This window comes from Trachemys scripta, chromosome 10 (genome assembly GCF_013100865.1).
Source record: "Trachemys scripta elegans isolate TJP31775 chromosome 10, CAS_Tse_1.0, whole genome shotgun sequence".
NCBI lineage: Eukaryota > Metazoa > Chordata > Testudines > Emydidae > Trachemys > Trachemys scripta.
In genome coordinates, this window is record NC_048307.1 from 60,238,829 (window position 1) to 60,263,640 (window position 24,812).

Here is a 24,812-nt window from a genome sequence, read left to right on the forward strand (position 1 = left end):
TTTATAGCCCAGTTCTGTGAGGGTCTTAGCACCTCATGTATAGTGTTGATGATCCTCAACTCTCATGCAACGGGAGTTCAGACTCTTGAAGAATTGAACCCTAAATGCCTTACGAATTACTGTTTGTACAGGCAAAATATGACCCCCTTCATGGGCCAGGAACAGTGCAAAATAAAAAAGATGCTGTTTATAAAAGAGAGAAAATTACTCTTTTCCTCTCCTCCTCTCAGAAATGTATAGATACTCAATTGCACCTTTTCAATTTTGATCCATTCGTGATCATTTTGTTAGAGAAAAGTTAAGTTCATTTGGAGAATTTAGTGCTGAAAGATACTGTTGAAGAAAGTGGGTTTGTTTGGTTTTATTAACTTGCACATTTTTATGAATAAAATACATCTTCAGTTAACCTAGTGGGATAAATAAGTCAAGGACTGTCATTTCACCTACAACAGGAAATGAGCTTATCACAAACTGGGGTCAGAGAAATTAGTACTACGCAGCAAGGCATGTTGTTTAGCAAAAGTTGTCCTTGGAAGCATTCCAGTTTTGTTTACTGTTGGACAGCAATATAGCACCTTCTAGCTGAAGAACTCAAAAGTTCTTTCTAAACATTAAGTTTTGCAATACTTCTGTTAGCTATGTAAACATTATCTCTATTTTAGCTAGGGAAGCAGAGGCCATGGATGGTAGATGACTTTCCATATTCTAAATTCATTCATGGAGTTGGGAAAGAAAACTTTGATGTTTTTACTATCCATTATCTGCTCTAATCAATTCAGCACATTGGTGTTTTATATATACAGATATTTTTAAGAGACAGTCAAATTTTTAAAAAATAAATACAGCTTTCTTCATAGTTGTCAACAAACTCATGCATACAAATATTTTGTTTAACAAAGCAGCTGTTTTACTCAGCTTAAATTTTATGTTAGGAGGGAGAATAATTTTCTAATTAATAAAATGAAGATTGGAGAAATTTGAATTGTGCTGTACATTTCAGAATATTTTTTAATCAACATATAAAACAAGGTAGTAATTCTGCCTTGTGATTTATAGTAGTCATATTAACATAAAAGAAAAAACCCTTTGTAGGTATTTTTAAAATACTTGGTGTTTAATTATCTAAATCCTATCCTTATGTATTTTTGTATTTGCAATAACACAAGAGCAGATACCATCCAGAATAGACATAGGTGTAAAAGCAAAGTGAGAACATGTCCCACAGTAATGGAAATAAAAATGCAGGTATAGCAAGGTTAGCATTTTTAGTGCAATTTGGTAACTTAGACTTGTGTCTCTTTTTCAGTATTGTTGTCCAGATTTGGTAAATAACTTCTTTCTGGGAATGTCCAAAACAGAATGTTCAAATACACCAAGTAAGACTGCTGAATCTGAGAAAGGAAAATTGATCATGTTAGTTAATGACTTTTATTATGGAAAGCATGAAGGTGATGTCCAGCGGGTACAACAGGAACAGAAGACTCATACAACTTTTAAGTGCTTCAGCTGTTTGAAAGTTCTTAAAAATAACATAAGGTATCTAAACATTCACTTCTGTAACTGCTAGATACTACAGATTAGTAACAAAAAGAAAATTAAAAGTCATGTAGTCACAATTGTATCTGGACTGTAAAGATGCATTTTATGTATAAGACTTAATTTGAAAATTAATGCTATAAAGTTACTTCAGTGTAAAGTAGAACTTAATTCATTTTTCACTACGTGTGTATGTTTGGAACTTAAATTTTGTACAAATTAGAATGGCTAATCTTAATACTTCCAAGATAAAGAGTATTGTATGCTTTAATGAGTCTGGTTGTGGTAGTATGGAAATTGAAAGAGCAACACATTACCTTTTTACAATTTGCCATCCAGATTGATGACATTAACAGTAGATTTCAGTATAGTTACCTTTAGGGGTCCACGATGAGTAATTGGTAGTGATGTAACCAGTATAAAAACTCTTCTTTTGATGGAATAACTTTACTTTCAAATGCAACAAAAAGCTTTCATAAGCTGTTTCAAGAGGTAGGCAAGTTTGTAACACAATTGCTTTGGCAGTTAAGGTCGTAGTTCTTTTTCATAAGACGCCTGTAAGGGAAGCTGATGTAGCAGAATGTAAAACTGAAAAATGGACTGGGCCTTCAAAGGGCATAGTCTGCAAGTTTAAAATGAACAGGCTTGTGATAACATTAAACTCATATTGTTAAATAAAACAAAAGGTTCTTATAATTGCAGGCATTAAAATTGCTATTACACACACTTGAAAACTAACTCACAAATAAAACTACTAGTAATTTATTTTTTAAGCAGCTGGAAAATATTGTATGCTGTCAGACCTTCAAAGGGTTTGCTCTCATGATTTGATAGTTGCTGTTGGCTATGGCATTTCCTTCCTTTCATTTATCTTTAAAAACTGTAAACAGTATTTGATGTGGGTTGAAGAAAGTTGTTTGTCTTTTTCTGTGCATAATAGTTTTACTATTAAAAATAAGAGCCTCTTTTAGCTCATCTTGGAAATAGTCTATAAGTAGTATTACATATAAGAATATTTTCATTTTAAAAAGATATTGTTAGTTTACAATATTTAATACTTTGTTTAGTTGTTTACAGTATTTGACTTACCAATAAACTTAATTGGTGACAAAATATTTTAATAGATTATTTTCTTTTAAGTGAACACATTGGGTCTCTTACAAAGATACACTAGTTAATGGATTCCTCTTCTTGGGGCTTGTGCTTCTATCATGAAACATTCCCTTAGCTCTCAAAGTTACTTGGTCCTCAGAGGTACTGGTAGCTGTGCCCTCCAATCACCAGTATTCAGGCCTCTCTAGACTCTTCCTAGTTATCATTCTGATCAGTCAAGGAAGTATCCTGTCACTGTCAACTCACTCTGTTGCTGACAGCTACTCTCCTTATTATCTCTTGATTCATGTTAAAGTCAGAAGTTGCCAATATTCTTTTGTTGACTCTGTCCTGTAACCCTTCATTATTCCTTATTACATTTTCTGTTTTAATAATTGATTTATGTGACCATAGTGCCTGAACCACAATCAAGCCTTCTTGTTATTTGTATTACTGTTGTACAGGTCTAAAGAGTGCTGCCTTGGCATTGACTCTCTAGTTGGTCAAAAATGCAGCTGATTTCCTGAAGTTGCATAGCTAAAGTACCAGAAACCTTCACCTTCTGTAGACTCTGGTGGACATGATGTCAGATGACATTAATGTTGTACCCCAGCTACTCTTCTATAGGATCTTTTGGATTGGTGCCTGAGAAATTTCCCCTTACCACTTTGTGGATGAGCTGTTGGAATGAAGGGAATCTCTGTTTCAGACCATGCTAGTGCCATCATCAAACATGTGGGTCTGCCACATCCATAGGCAAGCTTTTCCAATAGTTAAGAATTCTTGCTGTAATTTGCATTTTACCATCTAATCAGAATTTATCTATCTTACGTTTCCAGCCATGGGATCTTGTTATGCCTTTATCTGCTAGATTAAAGAGCACTGTAGAAATCTTCTCCCCTTGTATGTTGTTACAGACTATAATCAACTCATCTCTTAACCTTTTCTTGGATAAACTACATAGATTGATCTTCTTTAATCTCTTACTGTAATACAGATTTTCCAGACCTTGAATCGTTCTTGTAGCTCTTTTCTGAGCCCTTTCCATCTTGTCAACATCCATTTTCAAGTGTGGACCAGAACTAGATGCAGTATTTTAGTAATGGGCTCATGCAAGTATTATCCAGTAGTAATATCACCTACCTATTTCTACACAATATTCCCCTGCTTATACATCCAAGGATCTTGTTAGTGGTCTTAACAACCACATCACACTGGGAGGTCATGTTTAATTGGTTATGCATCATGATGATTTTTCAGAGACAGGCATTCCAAAATACGGTCCTCCTATGTGTAAGTGTGACCTACATTTTTTTGTTTATCGATGTGATCTTGCATTTGGCTGTATTAAAACACAGATTGTTCAAGTGAGACCACCTTACGAAGTGATCTAGCTCACTCTGTAGAACTGACCTGTTCTTGTCATTATTTACCACTCTCCTAGTTTTTTTTATCATTTGCACACTTCACCCCCAGTGACTAGCTTGTCTCCTCAATATGCCTCCTGTAGCAAGTCTCCTACGGTAGAGTTTTGTGTAGGCCTATGAAAGAAGAAAAAGGGGGTACAGTAGAACCTCAGAGTTACGAACAGCTCAGGAATGCAGATTGTTCCTAACTCTGAACATTGACTTAATACAGCTTTTAAACTTTACTATGCAGAAGAAAAATTTTGCTCCCCTCCTTTTTTTAGTAGTTTACGTTTAACACAGTACTGTACTGTATTTGTTTTTTTGGGGGGGGGGGGAAGAGGGATGTCTGCTGCTGCCTGATTGTGTACTTCTGGTTCCAAATGAAGTGTGTGATTGACTGGTCAGTTTGTAACTCTGGTGTTCATAACTCTGAGATTCTACTGTATGTACAAACAATAACATGCCAACCTTCCTCCCTGTACTTTAAAACTGATCTCTAAATAAAGCTCCTGAAAGTAGAAAGGAATTCAGGGGGATGGGATGGTTCTGTTGAATGACTTTTACTTTTTGGTTTGTGGAATGTGGGCTTTGAGGGGCATGCACATGCCCCCCCCCATTACTCCACAAGGTTTCATGGCAGCATACTCGGGGACATGACTCCTACAATATGCCTGTGGGGAGGGAATCCCTTATATAAGATATAGTCTTCCTATGCTCCTTTGCAGGGCCTCTTCCCTGTCCATGTTTCAGTCACTTTTTAAAACCCACTTCTGCTATGCTGCTTAGAGTGAATTGAGTTGACTTGTGTAAAGATCGTTTATTTTGTTTTATTCGTTTCCCTTCATTAGATTATAAGTTCTTTGTAGCAGGGACTGTCCTTTCTTGAAATTTGGAAAGCATCCTATGTATCGTTATATGCAGTGTTGTTGTATTGGTACCAAGATATTAGAGAGACAAGGTGGGTGAGGTAATATCTTTTATTGCACCAACTTCTGTTGATGAGAGACACATGCTTTCGAGCTGACAAAGAGCTCTTCTTCAGGTCACTGTCAGGCCCCCATACCTGAAGGTGATCTGAAGAAGAGCTCTGTGTAAACTTGAAAGTATGTTTCTCTCACCAACAGAAGTTGGTCCAATAAAAGATATTACCTCACCCACCTTGTCCCTCTGACATAGTCTGGCATGACTATAAGCAAATATGACATAATACTATAGATTCCCTATACTGCAGAGTATATTTGAGATGATAGTGCCTTTTTAATTTAATATTCAGGGTGTCTTTCGGTTAATCTGTTGAAAGGTTTGGTTTTTTTATTTGTAACTTCCATTTATGAAATTTTTGACAATTTAGAAATCATAAGAACCATAAGTCTCATTACAATTCACTTGAAAAGTGCTCCTATTCAACAGTGTTTTCTACTTTACATACTTCATGTCAAATTTGTCAAGTATGTTTTTTGTTTAAACTTAGCTTATGCACCTGTTCTCTATCTTTAATAGGTTTATGAACCACATGAAACACCATTTAGAGCTTGAGAAGCAGAGCAGTGAAAGTTGGGAAAGCCACACCACCTGCCAGCACTGTTATCGTCAGTTTCCCACACCTTTCCAGCTGCAGTGCCACATTGAAAGCACACACACCCCTTATGAATCATCTAGTAAGTTTGTTCTCTTTGTGTTTAATCATTGTGTTCTTACAATTTTAGCTATTTGCTGATTTGTAACTTGCAAATAAAGATGCAGGAAACCATTGTTTTTTGTTTTTGTTTAAAGGGGAGAATAAGTATTGAGGTTAGAGAGTAGTTGATCAGCCAGTTTATCAGCTTTTAGTTACCATGTTCAGTTACCAGCTTTTGTTCAGATTAGTTGTTTGAAAGATTACTGTTTCAGTCCAGGTTTAAAAACAACAACAAAAATTAATAGAATTGAGCTCTCCATTGCCAGATTTCTTGTATTTTAAAAGACAGTGCATCACACCAGGAAATCCTGACTGCAGACTCTTGAAGCAAGTTTCAGAAGCAAAATAAATCTGCAGTTTGTCTCATCTTTATTACTTTAATACTTCTGTATGTGTAAATTTCACTTGATGTGTATGTATATATATATACATAGCAATTTACACACGCACAATACTCTATTTCTTCCCCCAAACTCCAATTAATACATTTTGATTATTTTCTGTTCTTTTTCAGCTATTTGTAAAATCTGTGAATTATCCTTTGAAACAGAGCAAGTTCTTCTGCAACATATGAAGGACAATCATAAGCCAGGTGAAATGCCATATGTTTGCCAGGTACCTCAGAGTATTCAGTATTAAAACACCTATTTTTTTTTCCTTAAGAAAATTTTCAGCAAAGAAGTCAACATAAGATCTCATGATGTTAAATTACACTTTTATTTCTAGGTGTGCAATTACAGATCATCAGCTTTTTCAGATGTAGAAACCCATTTTAGAACTGTACATGAAAACACAAAACATTTGCTTTGTCCATTTTGCCTCAAAGTTATTAAAATTGGAGCACCATACATGCATCATTATATGAGGCATCAGGTAAGTAGCTATTAATTTTTGTCTCTTCATGATATAGAAATGTGACCAAAAAAGCAAAACTTAACTTAATAATATGCTAATGTACATTTTCCCACATAAAAATAGCTTAATTGATTGTGCGACCATTGAGAAGACTTATCTTTTAAAATACTGGAGGTAAATATACTAATAAGAGAAAATATTTATCGTATAAAACTTTGGGCCATTTCTTTTGAATTCTTTTAAGTAAACTATTGGATTCCATTCTTAGATTTCCCCAATATATTGATGTGTGAGGAGTTATTTTTGTAACTTGTGTTAGCAATAATATTAAAAATCTATTAAAAAACCTCTGCACAGTCTATGAAAGAATACATGTCATTTCTTTGCTTAGATATGTCATACTGACATCCTCTTGAAATCAATGACAAAACACACACTCGTTCTTGCGGAACCAGATGCAGGATTATAGTTATCTTTTATTTGTAATTTCATTGAATTGGTAACCTAGATGCTACTGATACATCGTGTTTATGTATTGCTTTGCATTTAAAAGCACTGTACACATGTTCATTTTCTGGTTTGTTATACACTATTATAGGTTTTAGGATTATTAAGAGTGACTTGTTAAAATAAGATTTAGGTCATTATTGCTTGAGACATGCTAGGATGGCAGTTTCAGTTCATTAGAAGATTCCTGCTTACTGTAAATTGTCTTCCATTTTTAAAAGAAAAAAGGAATATACCGTTGTACTAAGTGCAGATTGCAATTTTTGACATGCAAAGAAAAAATGGATCACAAGACTCAGCATCACCGGACATTCAGGAAACCTAAGCAATTAGAGGGATTGCCTCCTGGAACTAAAGTAAGTTTTTACTTCATATAAAAGAGAAAAAAAGAAAAAGTTACCTGGCCGGAGAAATGGAGAGAGCCTACTTAGAGAGGAGGAGATGGGGGTACTGGATTTTAGGTGGGAGATACCGAGGAGTTGGGAAAGGAGGGAATCTTCCCTGCTCAAAGCAATCAATTTTACACCATCCCTCAAAGCGGATTATTTAATTCTGCCTCCCATCTTCATAATTTATACAGGACTGTGCTTTCCCCGCACATGTCTGTGCACCCCAACACACACAATTGATAATAGCCCCACTCCCACTTTTTAGAAGAAGTCTGTCCTGCTGCTTTCCTGAGCTGAGGGTCCTGTTTTTGCCTTCTCTTTCCCCCTCACTTTCTTGGAGAAAAGCGAGGGCTTCAGCATATTGACTATAGAGAGGGTGTGATCAGTGGTTGAGAATATTTGACCCTTTCTCAATTTATGGGGCCATGTTGGGGAAGAGCAGCAGCCAGCAAGGGGGCAAAAGTTGCTGCTCCCTAGTTAGAACTCTGTCCTGAGCACAGAGATCTATAAGAGTTTTCCAGACCCATGTTTGAAGGGAGATAAAGAGAGCTCTTCTTGCTATATGTGCTGAAGGAACCTTGCTGTTCATCAGCGTGTGGATCATCATCTCACCTGGTTCCCCTTCCTCAAGGAAAAAATAGAATGAGTGACAAGTAGCCAATCAGCACAAGATTTCCCTGTAAATTAGGGTTTTTTCATACCAACTTCTAAGAGGGTTTGAGATCCATAGTCCTATGAGGAAAACCTGTGGACTTGGCAGGTCTGTGAAGTAGCTGGTCTGTTGGAAGCTGACCAGCTTGACCACACTGTCATTTCAGTCCCTGTAGGAGAACTCATAATTGGATAGTTGCTTTGCAAATTATGAAGTACTTCTTTTCCCCCCAGTAAACCCTCAGGTCAGACTTCAGTCTTCTGTGATAACACACTCAATTATCCTAAGATTTAATGGGAAGACTAAGTAGTAGATGTTCTGCTTGCTTACTTTAGAATTTTCTGCTGTTACCTATTGGATGCCCCCTTTTTTGCTGAAAATCAGTAAACTACTTGGGGTATAGCTTCTGTTCTGTGTCAGTTGAAAGTAATATTTTTCAACATATGTCTTATTGAATAGGATTCTATATATTTGTGTTCCATGTGAAGCAAAATTTTCCTGACAGTAAACTGCTTTATTTGTTTTATGCAACAGGGATATGAACAAAATATACAAGGCAAATGAAAGCTTTGCCTAAGTTATAGGAATAGGCATTTCAAAAATTTAAATATAACTCGCTAATTGGTGTCATTAATTTTTACAGTGTTATAAAAATAAAGTGCCCATATTATTTCATGTTCCTAGGTTACTATTCGAGCTTCCGTTGGACCTCTTCAATCTGGAACATCTGCCACATCTTTTAGCACAAGCACCTCCACATTTCAATTATCTCCCAAAACTAAAAACACAAACACTAAAAATCACAACAAATCTAATACAAATAAATCAAAATTAAAATCATCAACTATACAGAAGAAGCAAAACACATTTACTAGCAGCAGCAGCAGCAGCAGCAAAAAAAAAAAAAAAGTTGCCAATACAGCATTGCATAATCTAAGGTAAAATCTTTCAGTTAATACTGTTCTAAAGTATATTTTGAACATACTTACAAAAAGTAGTTAAAGATCAGTTCATGAAGATAAAGCTTATTGGAACACAGGGGATTTGTGACATGGTTGAGTTTGGCAGGAAGAGCAGGTTCATAAGAAAGACGCTAGTATCTTGATATTTGCATACCAATATCTTGATATTATTTTTATCTTTATTCTTCCCCATGTGATTTGTTTGTTTTTTTAGCAACAGACTTCCTGGCAATGGATGAGCAGGACAGATGATGTGAAAAGTACTAATTTCCTACAAAATTTAGACTTTTCACTGGGTCACTGTACAAAATCATGTTTTGTTGAAATATTGAGTCTCCAGGTAGAGTCTACTAAAGATGACTTGCAAAGGGAAATATAGCTGTGCTTGTGTTCCTTTTAGCTTCTTTATGAGGTTACAAAGAAATCATTTTGTTTGTAGGGTTTTTAAGGTTTTGTTTGTTTTTCCTGTTTATTTTTAAAATTAGGAATTCAGGTCTTGTCTGTCCTAGAAGGCACTCTGGTGACTGGAGATGTAATGAAATTGTTCCAGAAGAGTCAAGAGATTGAAAGCTAAGCTATTGAGAAGAGAGAGGATCTTTAGTTTGATTGTATAAAACTTTTTAATAGCTATTTAACTTCAATGAATAACATTTTGGATACAGAATGCCTTTGTTAAAGATTAACAATCCTGCTTCTTCAATTGAGGTACTAAGCCTCACAATAAATATGCTTCAGGACATCCAACTGGGCCTCCAACAAAATTAGGGAGGACCAGACTTAACTTTCTTCATTTAATTTTTCTGTAAAGTTTGTGGGGTATTTTGGGGGTGGATGGGTTGGGAAGACATCTCAGAGGAGACCCCCCCCAATCCTTTTCTACACAGCTTAGAGAAGCAAAAAACAGGCAAATAACTTATTTAAAAGTCCTTTGCAGATAACCTTTGAGTAAGTTTTAAGATCAGAATGACACTGTAATTAGAGGGGGGGAAATCTCTTGAGTGTTTTTTAAGAAATATGAGCTAATATGAATTTAAACAGTACTTTGTATATAGGCTCTACCATGACCAGCTAACATTTTTAAAAGGTGTTAAACTGTCTACGCTGGGTACTAAGTGGTGTTTAAAATCATTAGTCAGTCAACACATTGTTAAAAAGACCCTCTTTTTACTAGTCAAACCAATGCTGTTGAGGCTTTAAAATAAGACCTTTTAAATATATTATGTCCCCTTAATGTATTAACACTAACAGTATTTGGTTCATTTGTATTACTATTAGGTATCGTTTGGGAGTTCATAAATGCATTGAATGTTACTCAGAAATAAAAGATTTTGCAAGTCACTTTCCAGCATATGTCCATTGCAGCTTATGCAGATACAATACTAGCTGTAGCAAAGCCTATGTGAATCATATGATGAGGTGAGAACTGTTCAAATTTTTATAATTATAGACATGGTTATTATAAAATATTTTTCTTTAACCTATATATAATTTATGTTAACTGTTTCTGTGAGTTGTATCTTGTATTTGTTTCATAGGACTGAGGAAAACTATAGGCTTAGATTTTCAAAGCAATGTTAATGACAGATGTGTGGCTAAATCCACTGCACTGGTACTTGCTATAAAAAAACAACTCAGACTATAAGCAGGACCCTGCGTATAGAGTGAGGCGTGGTATTGCAGGAAGAGAAACAATGATTTCGTGGTTGAGGCAATGAAATGACACCCTGGAGAACTGGGTTCTATCCCTGCCTCTATCTCTGCCACAGAATTCTTATGTGAGGCTGGGCAAGTAACTTAAACCAAATTTTTCAGAGGTGATCAGTAATAATTTTTTCCTCATTTTCTAGCCACCCACCTTGAGACCCTAATGTTTGAATTGTAGAAGGGCAGTTCAGTCACAATTACAACTAAAGTCTATGGGATCTGTGCTTTAAACGTACGCAGTGCTATATAATGAGACGTTCTCTGAAAAATCAGGCTGTAAGTGTCTAAAATTGGCCACCCAAAATTAATGGATACTTTTTTGACCCTATTCTCTCTGTGCCTCAGTTCTGCATCTGTAAAATAATACTGCCTTATCTCACAGGGGTAATGTGAAGATAAATTCATTGATGTTTGTGAAATAGTCAGATACTGCAGTGATGATCGTGATAGAAAAGCCCATGAGAAAATTAATAATTCTGTATTTAGTGGAGTGTTTGAATAGTGGTGCAGTAAATAAGGTATGGGACCTCACATACAATGAGGGTAAATCAAAATGTTGAATAGCTGCTCATTAAATGAGCAAGTGCACTGAATGAGGCAGGGGTCCTGTGAAAAAAATGTGATCATATAATTAAGGACTATATAATGCATACGCACAATCAGAATGAGTTAAGGTTGCCTAGGCAACTTTAAATTCTGGCATTTTCTAACTGAGTGCTTGACTTTGCAATCTTAATGTTTTAGCATTTTGTGTGTATGTATGTAGACATGCCTGTGCCTACCTACACACACAGACATGTTGTGGTGTCAGTGTCCATTTGAGTTTTTGGATGAAGTGATGTATCGTGTTACAAACTTGCTGGTTTCTAGTTAGTTAATAGGAGAACCTTCTATGTTAGCAACCAGCTGCTGTATAGCTATCTTGTGGCTTTAGTTTGTCTTATATATTAAGACAGATCTCACATACGCACATTTATTAAGCTGTTGTGTAAACCTATTGAGTATAGTCCATAAATGATGCCTTGTTTCCAAAACATAGTGGAGCTGGAGCAAACTGAAATACTGATACTGAGAACAAACATATAGCTTATTGTAATTACTGTAAAACATCAAAATAATAGTTAAACCTTTAGAAGTTGAGAATATATTCTCAGGCTGTTTTATCTATTTTCAGAAATGACTTACTACTTATTTATGTCCAAACACAAAAATTCAAACTACTTATTCAAAGACAATGCAATGCTATTGCCATATTATAATAGTAAGTGATTGTATCCTGAAAATTAAACTTCATAGTACTTCAGCTAATCATGACTGAAATGTTTTCTCCAAAAATCACATTCCTCCGAAAGTACTTAAAAGTTTACTAAACGGAAAAGGATAAAGACATACTTATTTAACTGGTAGTCTAATCCTAAAAATATATAACAACTAGTGATGTTTTAAAGATGTTGGTGTAGTATTTCAGTATTTTGAACAGGGAATGAGATGCTTGAACCTGTAAACTCTTTATGTACCAAATTTACTACCTTAGACTAGTACATGGACAGACAATAAAAGGCCTTTATTTTCATGTCTTGCAACAGGCAACTTGCAGTACCATTTACAGTGTAGTTATGTGGAGTACTACACTCAGAAAGACTTGCCCTCTATATAGAAAAATAGTGTAAATTATATTTTCTTCTCTGTAGTTTTCATAGTTCTCGTCCAAGTAAAAGATTTTGGATCTATAAGAAGCATTCAGAAGAACTGAGGTAAACTCTTATTTTCAGTTGCAAATTATTCTTTGTTTCATTCTTTTTTTAATATACACTCTTATACCTGTCTAGTCGCTTAGTTGATATTATATATAAGGCCTGTATTTGAGGTTCAAACTTTGGAACTCTTGATCTTGTGGGTTGCCACAAGTTGGAAGTAGCATGGAAGTGAAAATGTTTATGCAGGGGAAGTGAAGCTGCTTGTGGGAGAACTAATAATGTTTAATGTAGCTGCAGATAAATAAAGCAACTGTCTACATGTTTCTTCCACCCTTATTCCCCATCCCTGCCAAATTTTCAAAAGAAGAACTTCCTCTCACACACCTGTTATCTATGATGCTTGGAATGCTCAAGTAAAAGTGCTAATAATGGATAATACTTTTATGACTTTCTTTTTATTACGTTTTTACAGTGCTGAGCACAGTGGGGTCCTGGTATATGACATGCTACCTTAATGCAAATAATAAATACTTAAGTGCACAAAAAATGATGATGATTTACATAAACATTACATACATGTACATTTTATTTTCATTGGATCTTCACATAGTCTCAAACTTTATATGCCACAAGTAGAAGACAATCTTTCATAGCCTTGTACTACTCACTCTTTTTACCTTTTTTTTTTTCTTTTTTCTCTTCCTTTTTAGGGGTGTTACTGTAGTGTGTCTTAATTGTGATTTCCTAACTGATGTTTCTGGCTTAGATAAGATGGCCACACATTTGAGTGAAAGACATACTCATACTTGTCAAGTTATTATAGAGAATGGTAAGTACATGTAATATATTTTATTTTTATATATTGAATATTAATAATATAGTATTTTAGTCTACCACAATATTGGTGGTTCTTGTGGAGTTACATCCCAAAATGAATGCTAATCTTTCATGATAAGTTGGGTGAAGTGATATCATTTATTGGACCAACTTTTGTTGGTGACAGTGACAAGCATTCAAGCTTACATGTAGCTCTTCTTCATGTCTTTGAAATGTATTCAGAGTGTCATAGCTAAATACAAGGTGGAACAGATTGTTTAGCGTAAATAGTTAGTCCCTTGAAATATGTGTTGTTCAAGGTGAAGTGGTCCATTAACTCCTTTCCAGTAATGGAGGAGAATGGGGGTGTGGTTAGTGGGTTATAGATTGTTGTAATAAGCCATAAAGCCAGTGCCTTTCTTCGGTCCATGATTTTTAGCTTTTAGCAAAGTTATGAATTTAAGCTCCAAGGCTCATCTTTTGAAGGTGTTGTGCACGTTTCCTTTGTTAATCCTGAAGGCATTCTGTGCCAAAAAAATTAAAATTCTGCACATGTATTTTAAAATTCTGCAAAATTCTGCACATTTTATTTTTCAAATAAATGTGGAGGCTCCAGCATGGCATTGGGGAGCACGCTGGCTGCACAGAGGTGGGAGATCATGGTGCAGCTCCTCCCGGGACACGGACTCAGCAATGAGGCTGCACCCAACCCTGACACAGTGCAAGGACCGGGCCTGCCCCAGAAACACCCCAGGGCCCTACACTCTGTGCTAGGTGCACCAGGTGTGTGCAGGCAGACTCAGCAAAGCAGGATCCAAGTGTGGATCAAGAGGGTTCTGTGTGGGGCAATCTGGGTGTGGGCAGCTCAGTGGGGGATCCAGGTGCAGGGGGGATCTGGATACATAGGGGCTTCTTGAGGGGGGTTCTGGATACAATGGTAATGGGACTCTGCAGAGGGTCCAGGTGAAGGTTGGGGCTCAGCGGGGGGGGGGGGTCTGGGTGTGGGGGGTCCAGTTGGGGCTCGGTGGGGTGGTCCAGGTGCAGGGGCAGTGGGGCTCATCGGGTGGTGGGCTTCTGAGTGCAGGGGGTTGAGGCTCGGTGGGAGGGTCTGGGTATGCACAGGAGTTGGGCGGATGGGGGAGCAGCTGCCTGTACAGGAATCCCTCCCCCTGCAGCTGGGGAGTGATGGGTGCAGTAAGTGGGGGGTGGGGGTGGGAGTTTTCAGAGATTCCTTCAGCCAGGGGCGAAATCTGGGGGTGGGTCTGACCCAGCCATGGATGCTGTGCAAGGGAAGAGGAAGTCCTGTCCTCCCCTGCCCAGCCGGGACCAACAGCAGAGACTGATGCACGGTAGGAGCCACTAGCCAGGTCTTCCCCAGTCCTGCCTTCTGCCCCGCAGTGATTTACCTTTCTGCTGGCTGCCCTGGGCCCCCAAAATGTAATGCTGGGGAGGGTAACATGCTTCCCATCAAAAAGTCATTTTTCTGTGGGGAAGCAAAGAAATCTGCAAGGGACATAAATTCTGCGCATGTGCAGTGGTGCAGAATTCCCCCAGGAGTACTTTATAGCTGACCTCAGTTCTCATCCACAGAGAGATCATTTTGTGAAAAGTGTTTACACACAAATGATATGGTGTTTTTGTCTTATCATTTTTCTGAGTGAGTTCACTCGGGAATGTAGTGATTGTCTGCTTTCATTCATGAAGTTATTGTTGGGCATTTAGTGCACTGGATGATGTACGCCGCATGTTGTGATAGGCATATGTAGGACCCATGGATCTGGAAAGGTGTGTTGTGGGAGGTGTTGATCATCCTAGCAATGGGGATATGTTTACAGATTTTGCATCTGTTATGCTGGCAGGGTCTGGTGGTGCTTGGAGTTGGTATGTCCTGGTCTCTGGGGAGCTTGCTTCTGATGATGAGCTTGGAAAGGTTGGGGGAGTTTTTAGGTGTGTTAAGGTGTATATCCCAGACTTTTTTCTACTGTATTCTGTGGTATTTGAGTGCCTGGCTGTCAATAACTGATATCTTGGTGTGTTTGAGGTGGTTACTGGATCTATGAAAGTAGGTGTGGTGATCAAGGTTTGTTTTTTTTATAAATTGTCTGTAGAGTTCCAACGTTGAAGCTGATCATGGTGTCCAGGAAGTTGATGCTAGTGTGGAAGTGTTTTAGATAGAGTTTAATGGATGGATAGGGGTTATTAAAGTTGTGGTGGAAATCAGTGAGGGAGTTTAGGTCATCTGTCCAGAGGATGAAAATACCATTGATATATTTCAAGTATATCACTAGTTTTGAGGTACGTTTGTCCAGTAATTCTTCTTCAAGATGGACAATGAAAAGGTTGTAGTATTGGGGAGCTACCCTAGTACCCATGGCTTGGACAAAGTGTTCTGGTTGAATGTAAAATTGTTATGGGTAAGGATGAAATGGATGATCTTTCATGATGATATTTCAAGGTGTATTTTTTAATGTAGAATTAATTCTTTATTTTTAATTCCAGTTTCCCTAGCTTGCCCTGCTGCTGAACACATTTCTGAGTAAGTTTTTATTTTTGTTAACCTCTAAAATGTAGTTAACTTAATTTGTATAACTAGATATGATCAAAAGTTGCACTATGAATATGAGCTCCTTCATATTTGAGGAGCGTGGATAAATATTCCTAGCTCTCTGCTTGTCTGCATAGTTTTAGTTCTGGGTTGTATCCTAACTGGAGAGGACCTATTATCCAGGTATGGTTTGGCCTTAGACAAAATCTCTAATGAATACTGCTTTCAAGATTTTTGTCCAATTTTGCAAAAATTATTAGATTATCTGAGAGATTTTGGCACTGATCAATCCTGAACTTAAACCTAAACTAATCTGAATCTGAACCCTGCTTGAACCCATTTCTATTATCAACACTGTTTAATGAATCTTTAATGTTCTTTGTTGGGTTACAGTGAAGATTGTGGTTTTATCTGAACTAAACAAATGAGGATTTAGTTATAGGACATTTAGAATGAACCTGAGGTAATTTATATGATGAAGGTGTGTGCTTTTGTCACTGATTTTCTTAGGTGTGCAAAGAAAAAAAAAATTACTTTTTTTAGGGTTGTTGATTAATCACAGTTAACTCACGTGATTAACTCAAAAAACTAATCGCGATTAAAAAAATTAATCTTGATTAATCTCACTGTTAAACAATAGAATACCAATGGAAATTTATTAAATATTTTTGGATGTTTTTCTACATTTTCAAATATATTGATTTCTATTACAATACAGAATACAAAGTGTACAATGCTCACTTTATATTATCATTTTTATTACAAATACTTGCACTGTAGAAATTATAAAAGAAATAGTATTTTTCAATTCACCTCATACAAGTACTGTAGTGCAATCTCTTTATCATGAAAGTTGAACTTACATGGTATTCTATTATTGTTCTATTATTATTCTGTTGTTATTCTATTATTGTTTAACAGCGCCATCACAAAAGCTCCTATAATACTAATAATATTAACGCCAGCCTTCTGGAAGCTGGCCAATAGTTGGACACGTTGAGTAGTGTAGACATTAGTCTGAAGAACCAGTGTGTGTGAGACATGACACTTTTTTGATCAAAGTGGCTGCCTTTGTTTGAGTGTAATTTGGTATACAAGATGCTGTATACATTTGTAATTTAAAAAAAAAAAATTCCCATGCTCTGGTAGGGTATGATGCTCATTCCCTGTTTCTGGAAATAATCACAATAAATACATTTTTATAGGTTTTCAAATACAAAATAAAGCTAAAATTCAGTTATAACATATATTTCCTCTGTGTGTGTGTGTGTGTGTGTGTGTGTGTGTGTGTGTACTTTTTTGCAATTAGAGAAGTGTATTTCAGTATCTATTGTATGTTGTAGAGATAATATAGTTAAGATTAGTTAAGTTTTGCACAGAAAGCAGGGATTCACTCTTTTAGTTATGTATGAAAATTACAGCACATCCTCCCCCAAATTACACCACTTCTTGAGTAAAGAAGGTTCTGAGGATTTACAAATAAATCCATTAATTAGTTTGAGTTAAATTAATTTTAAAATTAATTGCACCCCCTGGCAAAACCTTTTTTTGTAATGCCTGGTGATCTTAATAATGAATAAAACAGACTCTTCAAATTTCCCATACAGTTAAAACTTAATAGAATCTTATGACTAGGCTTCATTAGAAGAATTTTCTTTTTAGAATTATGGCCATTCTTTGCTGCTTCATAACTGAAAGTTTCTTTTTTATTCTTCAACCACTGTTAATCTTCAGAGAAGTCCACAAAGAACAGTCATCTCTCAAAATAGCCATCATCTCTTGTTGTCCTCAGTGGGATTCGAGCCATAGGCCTGTATCTGCACTCAGTTGCTCCTCGCAGTGCTCCTATTTACCTCATGAGAGCACAGGAAACTGACAGATTCCTAGAGGGGGAGCTGGGTTTCTCTTCAGTTGGGAACAGTGAGGTAGTAGCCATTTTGAAGAGAACACTTCTTCATGAGTTTTTCAGGAGAATGGCTTAAAGCTGTCAAAACATACTTGTGAATTTGGCCCTAAAAGATTTAAGATTGATACTACATTTCTTCAAATTATTGGAAACATCGCATAGTAGTATTTTCTTTAGGTTTCTTGTTTAGTGTTCATGGATTAAATCTTTAATATTATAGAAACATCAGACTGGAAGGGACCTCAAGAGTTCATCTAGTCCAGTCTCCTCCACTCATGGCAGGACTAAGTATTATCTAGACCATCCCTGACAGGTGTTTGTCTAACCTGCTCTTAAAAATCTCCAATGATGGAGATTCTATAACCTCGCTAGACAATTTATTCCAGTGTTTAACTACCCTGACAGGAAGTTTTTCCTAATATCCATCCTAAAGCGTCTTTGCTGCAATTTAAGCCTATTGCTTCTTGTCCTATCTTCAGAGATTAATGAGAACAATTTATCTCCATTGTCCTTGTGACAGCCTTTTATTTACTTGAAAACTGTTATCATGGCCCCTCTATCTTCTTTTCTCTTCTCCAGATTAAACAAACCCAGTTTTTTTCAATCTTCCATCATAGGTCATGTTTTCTAGACCTTTAATCATTTTTGTTGCTCTTCTCTGGATTTTCTCCAGTTTGTCCACATCTTGCCTGAAATGTGGTGCGTAGAACTGGACACAATTCTGAGTAGAGCGGAAGAATTACTTCTCATGACTTGCTTACAATACTCCTGCTAATACATCCTAGAATGATGTTTCTTTTTTTGCAACAGTTTCTTTTTCTTTACACTGTTGACTGGTATTTACCTTGTGATCCACTATGATCCCCAGATCCCTTTCTGCAGTTCTCCTTCCGAGGCAGTCACTTCCCATTTTGTATGAGTGCAACTGATTGTTCCTTCCTAAGTGGAGTACTTTGCATTTGTCCTTATTGAATTTCATCCTATTTACTTCAGAGCATTTGTCTAGTTTGTCTAGATCATTTTGAATTTTAACCCTATCCTTCAAAGTACTTGCGACCCCTCCCATCTTGGTATCATCTGCAAACTTTATAAGTGTACTCTTTATGCCATTATCTAAATCATTGATAAAGATATTGAACAGATTAGACCTAGAACTGATCCCTGCGGGACCCCACTCAATATGCACTTCCAGTTTGACTGTGAACCATTGATAACTACTCTTTGGGAACAGTTTTCCAACCAATTATGCACCCACCATATAGTAGCTCTGTCTAGGTTGTAGATCCCTATTCTTCAAGTGATTGCTCATGTGTATTCCACAATAGGTGTGCGTGCTCGCCACGTGCACCGGTGCCGGAAGTATTTCCCCTAGCAGTACCCGTAGGGGAGCGCCCCTAGCGACCCCTAGAGTGGCGCCTGCATGGTGCAGTATAAGGGGCGCTGCGCGCTCCCCCCACCCTCTGTTCCTTCTTGCCACCAGTGAAGGTGCTTCGGAACTGCTCTGCTCCAGCTTGTCTACAGCTTTCCTCCAGAACTCTTGTTCGTTCGATGTAGTAGTACCTGTAGTTCTTCTTCGAGTGATTGCTCCTGTGTATTCCACAGTAGGTGTGCGTGCTTGCCACGTGCACTGGTGCCGGCAGTTTTTCCCTTAGCAGCATCCGTAGTAGGGGAGCACCGCTGCAACCCCTGGAGTGGCGCCGACATATCGCGCCATAAAGGAGGCTGCGTGCTCCCTCCACCCTCAGTTCCTTCTTGCCGCCAGTGAAGGTAGTCGGAACTTTGTGCTCCAGCTTTGCTGCAGCATTTCTAGCCTTAGTGGTATCCAGCTTTCACTGAAGTTACTTGTTGAACTTTTTTCTGTTAGTGCCGGGCTCGGGGCATGCCCCGTGGCCCAGGCTTCAAGTCGTGCGACTCTTGTCGCAATTCTATGCCCAGAAGCGATCCACACACTCAGTGTCTTCGCTGTCTGGGCAAGGCTCACATTAGTGAGAAGTGTAAAATTTGCCGCTCCTTCAAGCCGCGAACAAAGAAGGAGCGTGAAATCCGACTCCGAGCTCTCCTAATGGAGTCAGTGTTGGCCCCGGCACCAGCACGTCGAGCCGACCCCGCACCGGGCACCGCGTCCTCGGCGCGCAATAGGCAGGGTCCTACAGAAGGTGAAGTCAGACGGGGCGAGAATTATCCTGATAGCCCCAGATTGGGCCCATCAACATTGATATGGGACCTTACTGCAATTCTTGGCGGCCCCCCCTCGCAGGCTGCCGCTCCGCCCGGACCTCCTCTCCCAGGAGGGAGGTCGTCTCCTCCATCCCAACCTGGCCCCGCTCCACCTGACAGCATGGCAGTTCCGTGGCTAGATGCGGAGGATGGAAGGAGTACCGAGGCTGTTAGACGGGTCCTGCTTGAAAGCAGGAAGCCATCCACACGGAGGGCCTACCTGGCTAAGTGGTATCTGTTCTCCTCATGGGCGAGGGAGAGAAGTTCCTCCCCTGCGTCTGCTCCTCTCCAGCTGGTCCTGGACTACCTCCTGTCCCTTAGGACTGAAGGGCTGGCTCCCTCCTCGATCAGGGTGCACCTGGCGGCCATTTTGGGTGGCGGGACAGTCAGTGTTCTCCCACCACATGACTTCCAGGTTTTTAAAGGGTTTGGACAGAGCGTTCCCTTATGCTAGACCCCCGGTTCCTCCTTGGGACCTGAACCTGGTGCTGTCACGCCTCACGGGACCTCCCTTTGAGCCCTTGGCCACTTGCTCCTGGTCCCACTTATCTGAGAAAGTGGCGTTTTTGGTGGCTATCGCCTCAGCCCACAGGGTTTCGGAGCTTAGGGCGCTGACCTCGGATCCCCCGTACACTGTCTTCCATAAGGGGAAGGTCCAGCTTCGCCCGCACCCAGCCTTCCTCCCGAAGATGGTCTCAGCGTTTCATATGGACCAGGACATTTTCCTGCCAGTCCTGTGTCCTAAGCCCCATTCCTCCAATGAGGAACGACACCTACACATGCTAGATGTGCGTAGAGCGCTGGCCTTTTACTTAGATCGAACAAGACCATTCCGGAAATCCCCTCAGCTTTTTGTTGCTACGGTCGAGCGCATGAGGGGGCAATCGGTTTCCACCCAGTGGATCTCCCGCTGGATTACCTCGTGCATTCGCACTTGTTACGACCTGGCAGGGGTTCCCCTGCCTCCTATTGTTAAGGCGCATTCGACGAGAGCCCAGGCCTCGTCAGCGGCCTATGTGGTTCATGTCCCTGTTCAGGACATCTGCAGGGCTGCTACATGGTCCTCTGTCCATACTTTTGCATCGTACTATGCGATCGTCTCCCAAGCAAGGGACGCCGCCGGGTTTGGTAGGGTGGTGCTCCGCCTGGGTAACCCTTAACCTTTATCATTTAGAACTCCTACCCACCTCCGTCAGGACTAGCTTGGAGTCACCTACTGTGGAATACACAGGAGCAATCACTCGAAGAAGAAAGGACAGTTACCCGTTCCGTAACTGGCGTTCTTCGAGATGTGTTGCTCCTGTCTATTCCACGTCCCACCCTCCTTTCCCCTCTGTCGGAGTTGTCTGGCAAGAAGGAACTGAGGGTGGAGGGAGCACGCAGCCCGCTTTATGGCACGATATGTCGGCGCTACTCCAGGGGTCTTAGCGGTGCTCCCCCATTATGGATGCTGCTAAGGGAAAAACTTCCGGTACTTGTGCACGTGGCGAGCATGCACACCTACTGTAGAATAGACACGAGCAACACATCTCGAAGAACAACAGTTATGGAACAGGTAACTGTCCTTTGAAGTAGTTAGATTAGTTTAGTTTAGTTTAGTGAGCCCGTGCCGCGGCATGCCCCGTGCCCCGGGTTTTAAGTTGTACGACACTTGTAGACAACCGATGCCAGTGAGTGATCCGCACACAGACTGTTTATGCTGTCTGGGTGAAATCCATCTCAGCGATTGCTGCAAGATTTGCAGGTCTTTCAAGCCTAGGACCAGGAGAGAAAGAGACATTCGGCTCTGGGCTAACCTGATGGAGTGAGCATTGACCCCGACTCCGGCACGCCATTCCCCAAGTCGGCACCGGATAACGTGGTGTTGGTGCGCGGTGACCCATCGGTGCCATCTACCAGTCGGCACCGCTCCCCGTCCGCGGGGCACGCCAAGAAGGCTCAGAAGAGGCCTTCTCCGCCGTGGCACCGGAGCAAAACCAGGGGAGAGGCTAGGCCCATGTTGGGCAGTCCTCTGTCCCTATCAGCCTCCAGGCCTCCGACTCAGGTCGAGCGGAGTAGCCCAGCCCATTCAGAGCAGGCTTCCCCAGATGTCCGGATGCCCTCCACGCCGGAGGCCCTGCAAACGGCTTGGGACGTTATGTCTATGCCGGTACCAGGGGCACCACCAACGCTGGCTCCACGGTCCAGAGGCAAACCATTGCTGGGATCTCCGCAGTCACCCCCGGCTTGGTACCGTTTGTGGTCGAGGGAATGTTCCTGATGCCATTCGCCACCCAGTCACCATCCCATGCGTAGTCCACGCCGGTCACCGTCAGCCCCCACCAGGTTGTCTGGCTGGGTTCTGACTGACACGGGCTCCAGGCACCGCTCCGCCTCGAGAGACCGAGACAGATGACATCGAAGGTCTTCGTCTCCGAAGGGCTACCATAGCCACTCGCGACACGAACATCGACGCCGTTCCTCTTCGTTGTCTCGCTCCAGGACCCCGCCACAGCACCGCACCCGCAGTGGGTTTTTTACCCACGAAAGCTTATGCCCAAATAAATCTGTTAGTCTTTAAGGAGTTTGATATAGTAGGGAATAAAGATACTGTAAACAAGTATTGAAATTAGTGGCAGAACCCCCGCTGACTCCACTCAGAAGAGAATCAACAACTATATCTTTGTGGTATTTAAATTGGTCTGGCCTTTTGACCACATTTTTCTAACTATTGTCTGTGCTTTAGATAAATCATTATTAAAAACACATTTATTATATTCTCTGCATAGAAATCATTAAAACAATGAAGCTGAGCCAAGTAGTAGAGAGATGCCACTTCATTTTTTATTGGTGTTCCTACTCATGATTAAATACTTCAGAGTATTCTAAATCCCTGACTGAAAAGAGTGGTTTTAGTGCGTCATTTATCGTACACAATTTTAACACTTGATTTACTCTGTTTTTCTCATTGTTAATTAGTTTTACGTTAATATAATGCTAAGTGCTACAAAAAACAGTATGATCTTTAGTCCCCTTGAATATATATATATGCCACATTCTATATCATAAATCAGGATGTAATAAATAATCATAAATGGGTTTGCATAATACTAGCAAAGTCATTATTAATACCTACCAAGGTGTTATTAATAAACATAAGTTTTATGATGTCCATTGAGAATGTTTAAAGATTATTGAAATGGTGTTTATTAACACTGTTTTTTCTTGTATTAGTCAATAGTAGAACGCAATTAGGCTAAATGACATCAGTCATAGTGCTGGTGTTATCTGTTTTTCATAAAATTTAAATGACTGTTTCTTATGCAAGGTATATCGCACATTGTAGAAGCAGTCATTAAGCCTTACTGAGGTCATGAATAATTTAATTCATGATTAATAACATTACTACTCAGGTCTGATAGTAACAGCACCATAAGTCAGCTGATTAAAATTGACTTTAATGCAGCATCAACAAAGAAGATATGGCCACAAGCTATTTCTAAAACAAAAAGCCTTTGAAAGGTTAGATTTTATATTAAAACTGATGACTTAACAAGGTTTTACAGGACATATGTACTTCTTGCTCCCTCTGCAGTAGCATTTTCTCATATAAACACAGAAAATCAATCAGGGTGATGTTGTGATAAGCTGTTTAATTAATGTGGGTTTAGAAGTCAATAAATTTAAATAATTTGTAGCTATCTATTGTATGGATTGTGCTTGTGAAGATATTTTTGGGGAAGAATATCCTCTAAGTGATAGTTGAAGGTCAGTTTTACAAAAAAACCCTTTATTCTGAGCTATTGGATGCAATAAATTATACAATTTAAGAAAGACATATGCAATAGTTTTGTTGTAGGAATGTTTCTCTGTAATGTCATTGTGTAGCTGTATGAGAGAAACATGTTTTAACTTTGTAAAATATAGCTATTTTTATATATAAATCTTAGGAATTTATTTGGGTAAAATGGTGATTCAGTCATAGTTTGAGAGGTTGATCGTGGGAAAGATGCATCATCTATCATCAAATAGACTTACAGCAACTATTAGCAGAACAGTATTTCTTGAAGTTTTGTGAGACTTTCCTTTTTTCCATCAATGAAATAAATGGGAAAGGGTCACACGAAACAAGTTTGTGTACAACTTACTACATGTATACAATAAATGTTTTGAGATGTTAAAATATGAAATAGATTTTAAGCCAACTCAGATCCATTTTAACTATAAAAATAGATTTCAAGCTGCTATGGTATTTTTCTTACTGTCAGTATAATATTTGTCCTATTTTCACCTCTATTTTTAATATTAACAGTACAGTATGAAAACTCTGAATCTCAATTCGTTATTCACTAGGTTAAAGGCAACTTCTCTCTCTCTGGTGGAGATTTCAAAGTCTGAGGTAATATTTTATTATAGTCTAAAGATGTCTGCATACAAAATATTTTTGAATGTCTATAATGGTTAACCAACTGGGAAGATACTACTTAAATACATATGTATGCACTGCTGTATAATAAGGTTAGTATGTCCAGGAGACACATTTGTTTTGAAGAATCAAGCCTTGTCCTGCATTGTCATCTGTTTTCAAATGACATAACTAAAATGTCCCTCCAGTCAATGTCCTTTAAATTTGCTATATCTAGAAACTTCCAATTGGCATTCATATACTGATTGGAGTGAAATGTCAATCTAATGAAGCCATTGTTAGTTGCCCTATGTATACTGCCTAGACTTAATAGAAGTGAGAAAGTGACTTTTTAAAAAAAATTGCACTCTTTGGCATAGTTAAAACTAAAAATGTTATTAAAAAAAAAAAAAAACTTCAGTCATTCCTTTGCTAGTCTAGACTGCTTTTCCCAGATCTCTTC

The 24,812-nt window shown here is 38.9% G+C and overlaps 1 protein-coding gene across 9 annotated transcripts in view; it reads left to right on the plus strand.

Annotated features, from left to right (window-relative positions):
• ZNF280D (zinc finger protein 280D) overlaps positions 1-24,812 on the plus strand; it is an 85,718-nt gene that overhangs the window by 44,322 nt on the left and 16,584 nt on the right. For all 9 annotated transcript variants that reach the window (XR_004647308.1, XR_004647305.1, XR_004647304.1 and 6 more), the window contains 11 exons: positions 1,307-1,536; positions 5,538-5,695; positions 6,230-6,330; positions 6,442-6,588; positions 7,299-7,433; positions 8,803-9,056; positions 10,356-10,496; positions 12,476-12,538; positions 13,192-13,310; positions 15,797-15,833; positions 24,298-24,343. Coding sequence is in view for 4 of the 9 variants with exons in the window: in XM_034782813.1 (XP_034638704.1) it covers positions 1,307-1,536; positions 5,538-5,695; positions 6,230-6,330; positions 6,442-6,588; positions 7,299-7,433; positions 8,803-9,056; positions 10,356-10,496; positions 12,476-12,538; positions 13,192-13,310; positions 15,797-15,833; positions 24,298-24,343 (1,431 nt within the window). In the remaining 5 variants the exon portion in view is untranslated. The remainder of the gene's footprint in view (positions 1-1,306; positions 1,537-5,537; positions 5,696-6,229; positions 6,331-6,441; positions 6,589-7,298; positions 7,434-8,802; positions 9,057-10,355; positions 10,497-12,475; positions 12,539-13,191; positions 13,311-15,796; positions 15,834-24,297; positions 24,344-24,812) is intronic.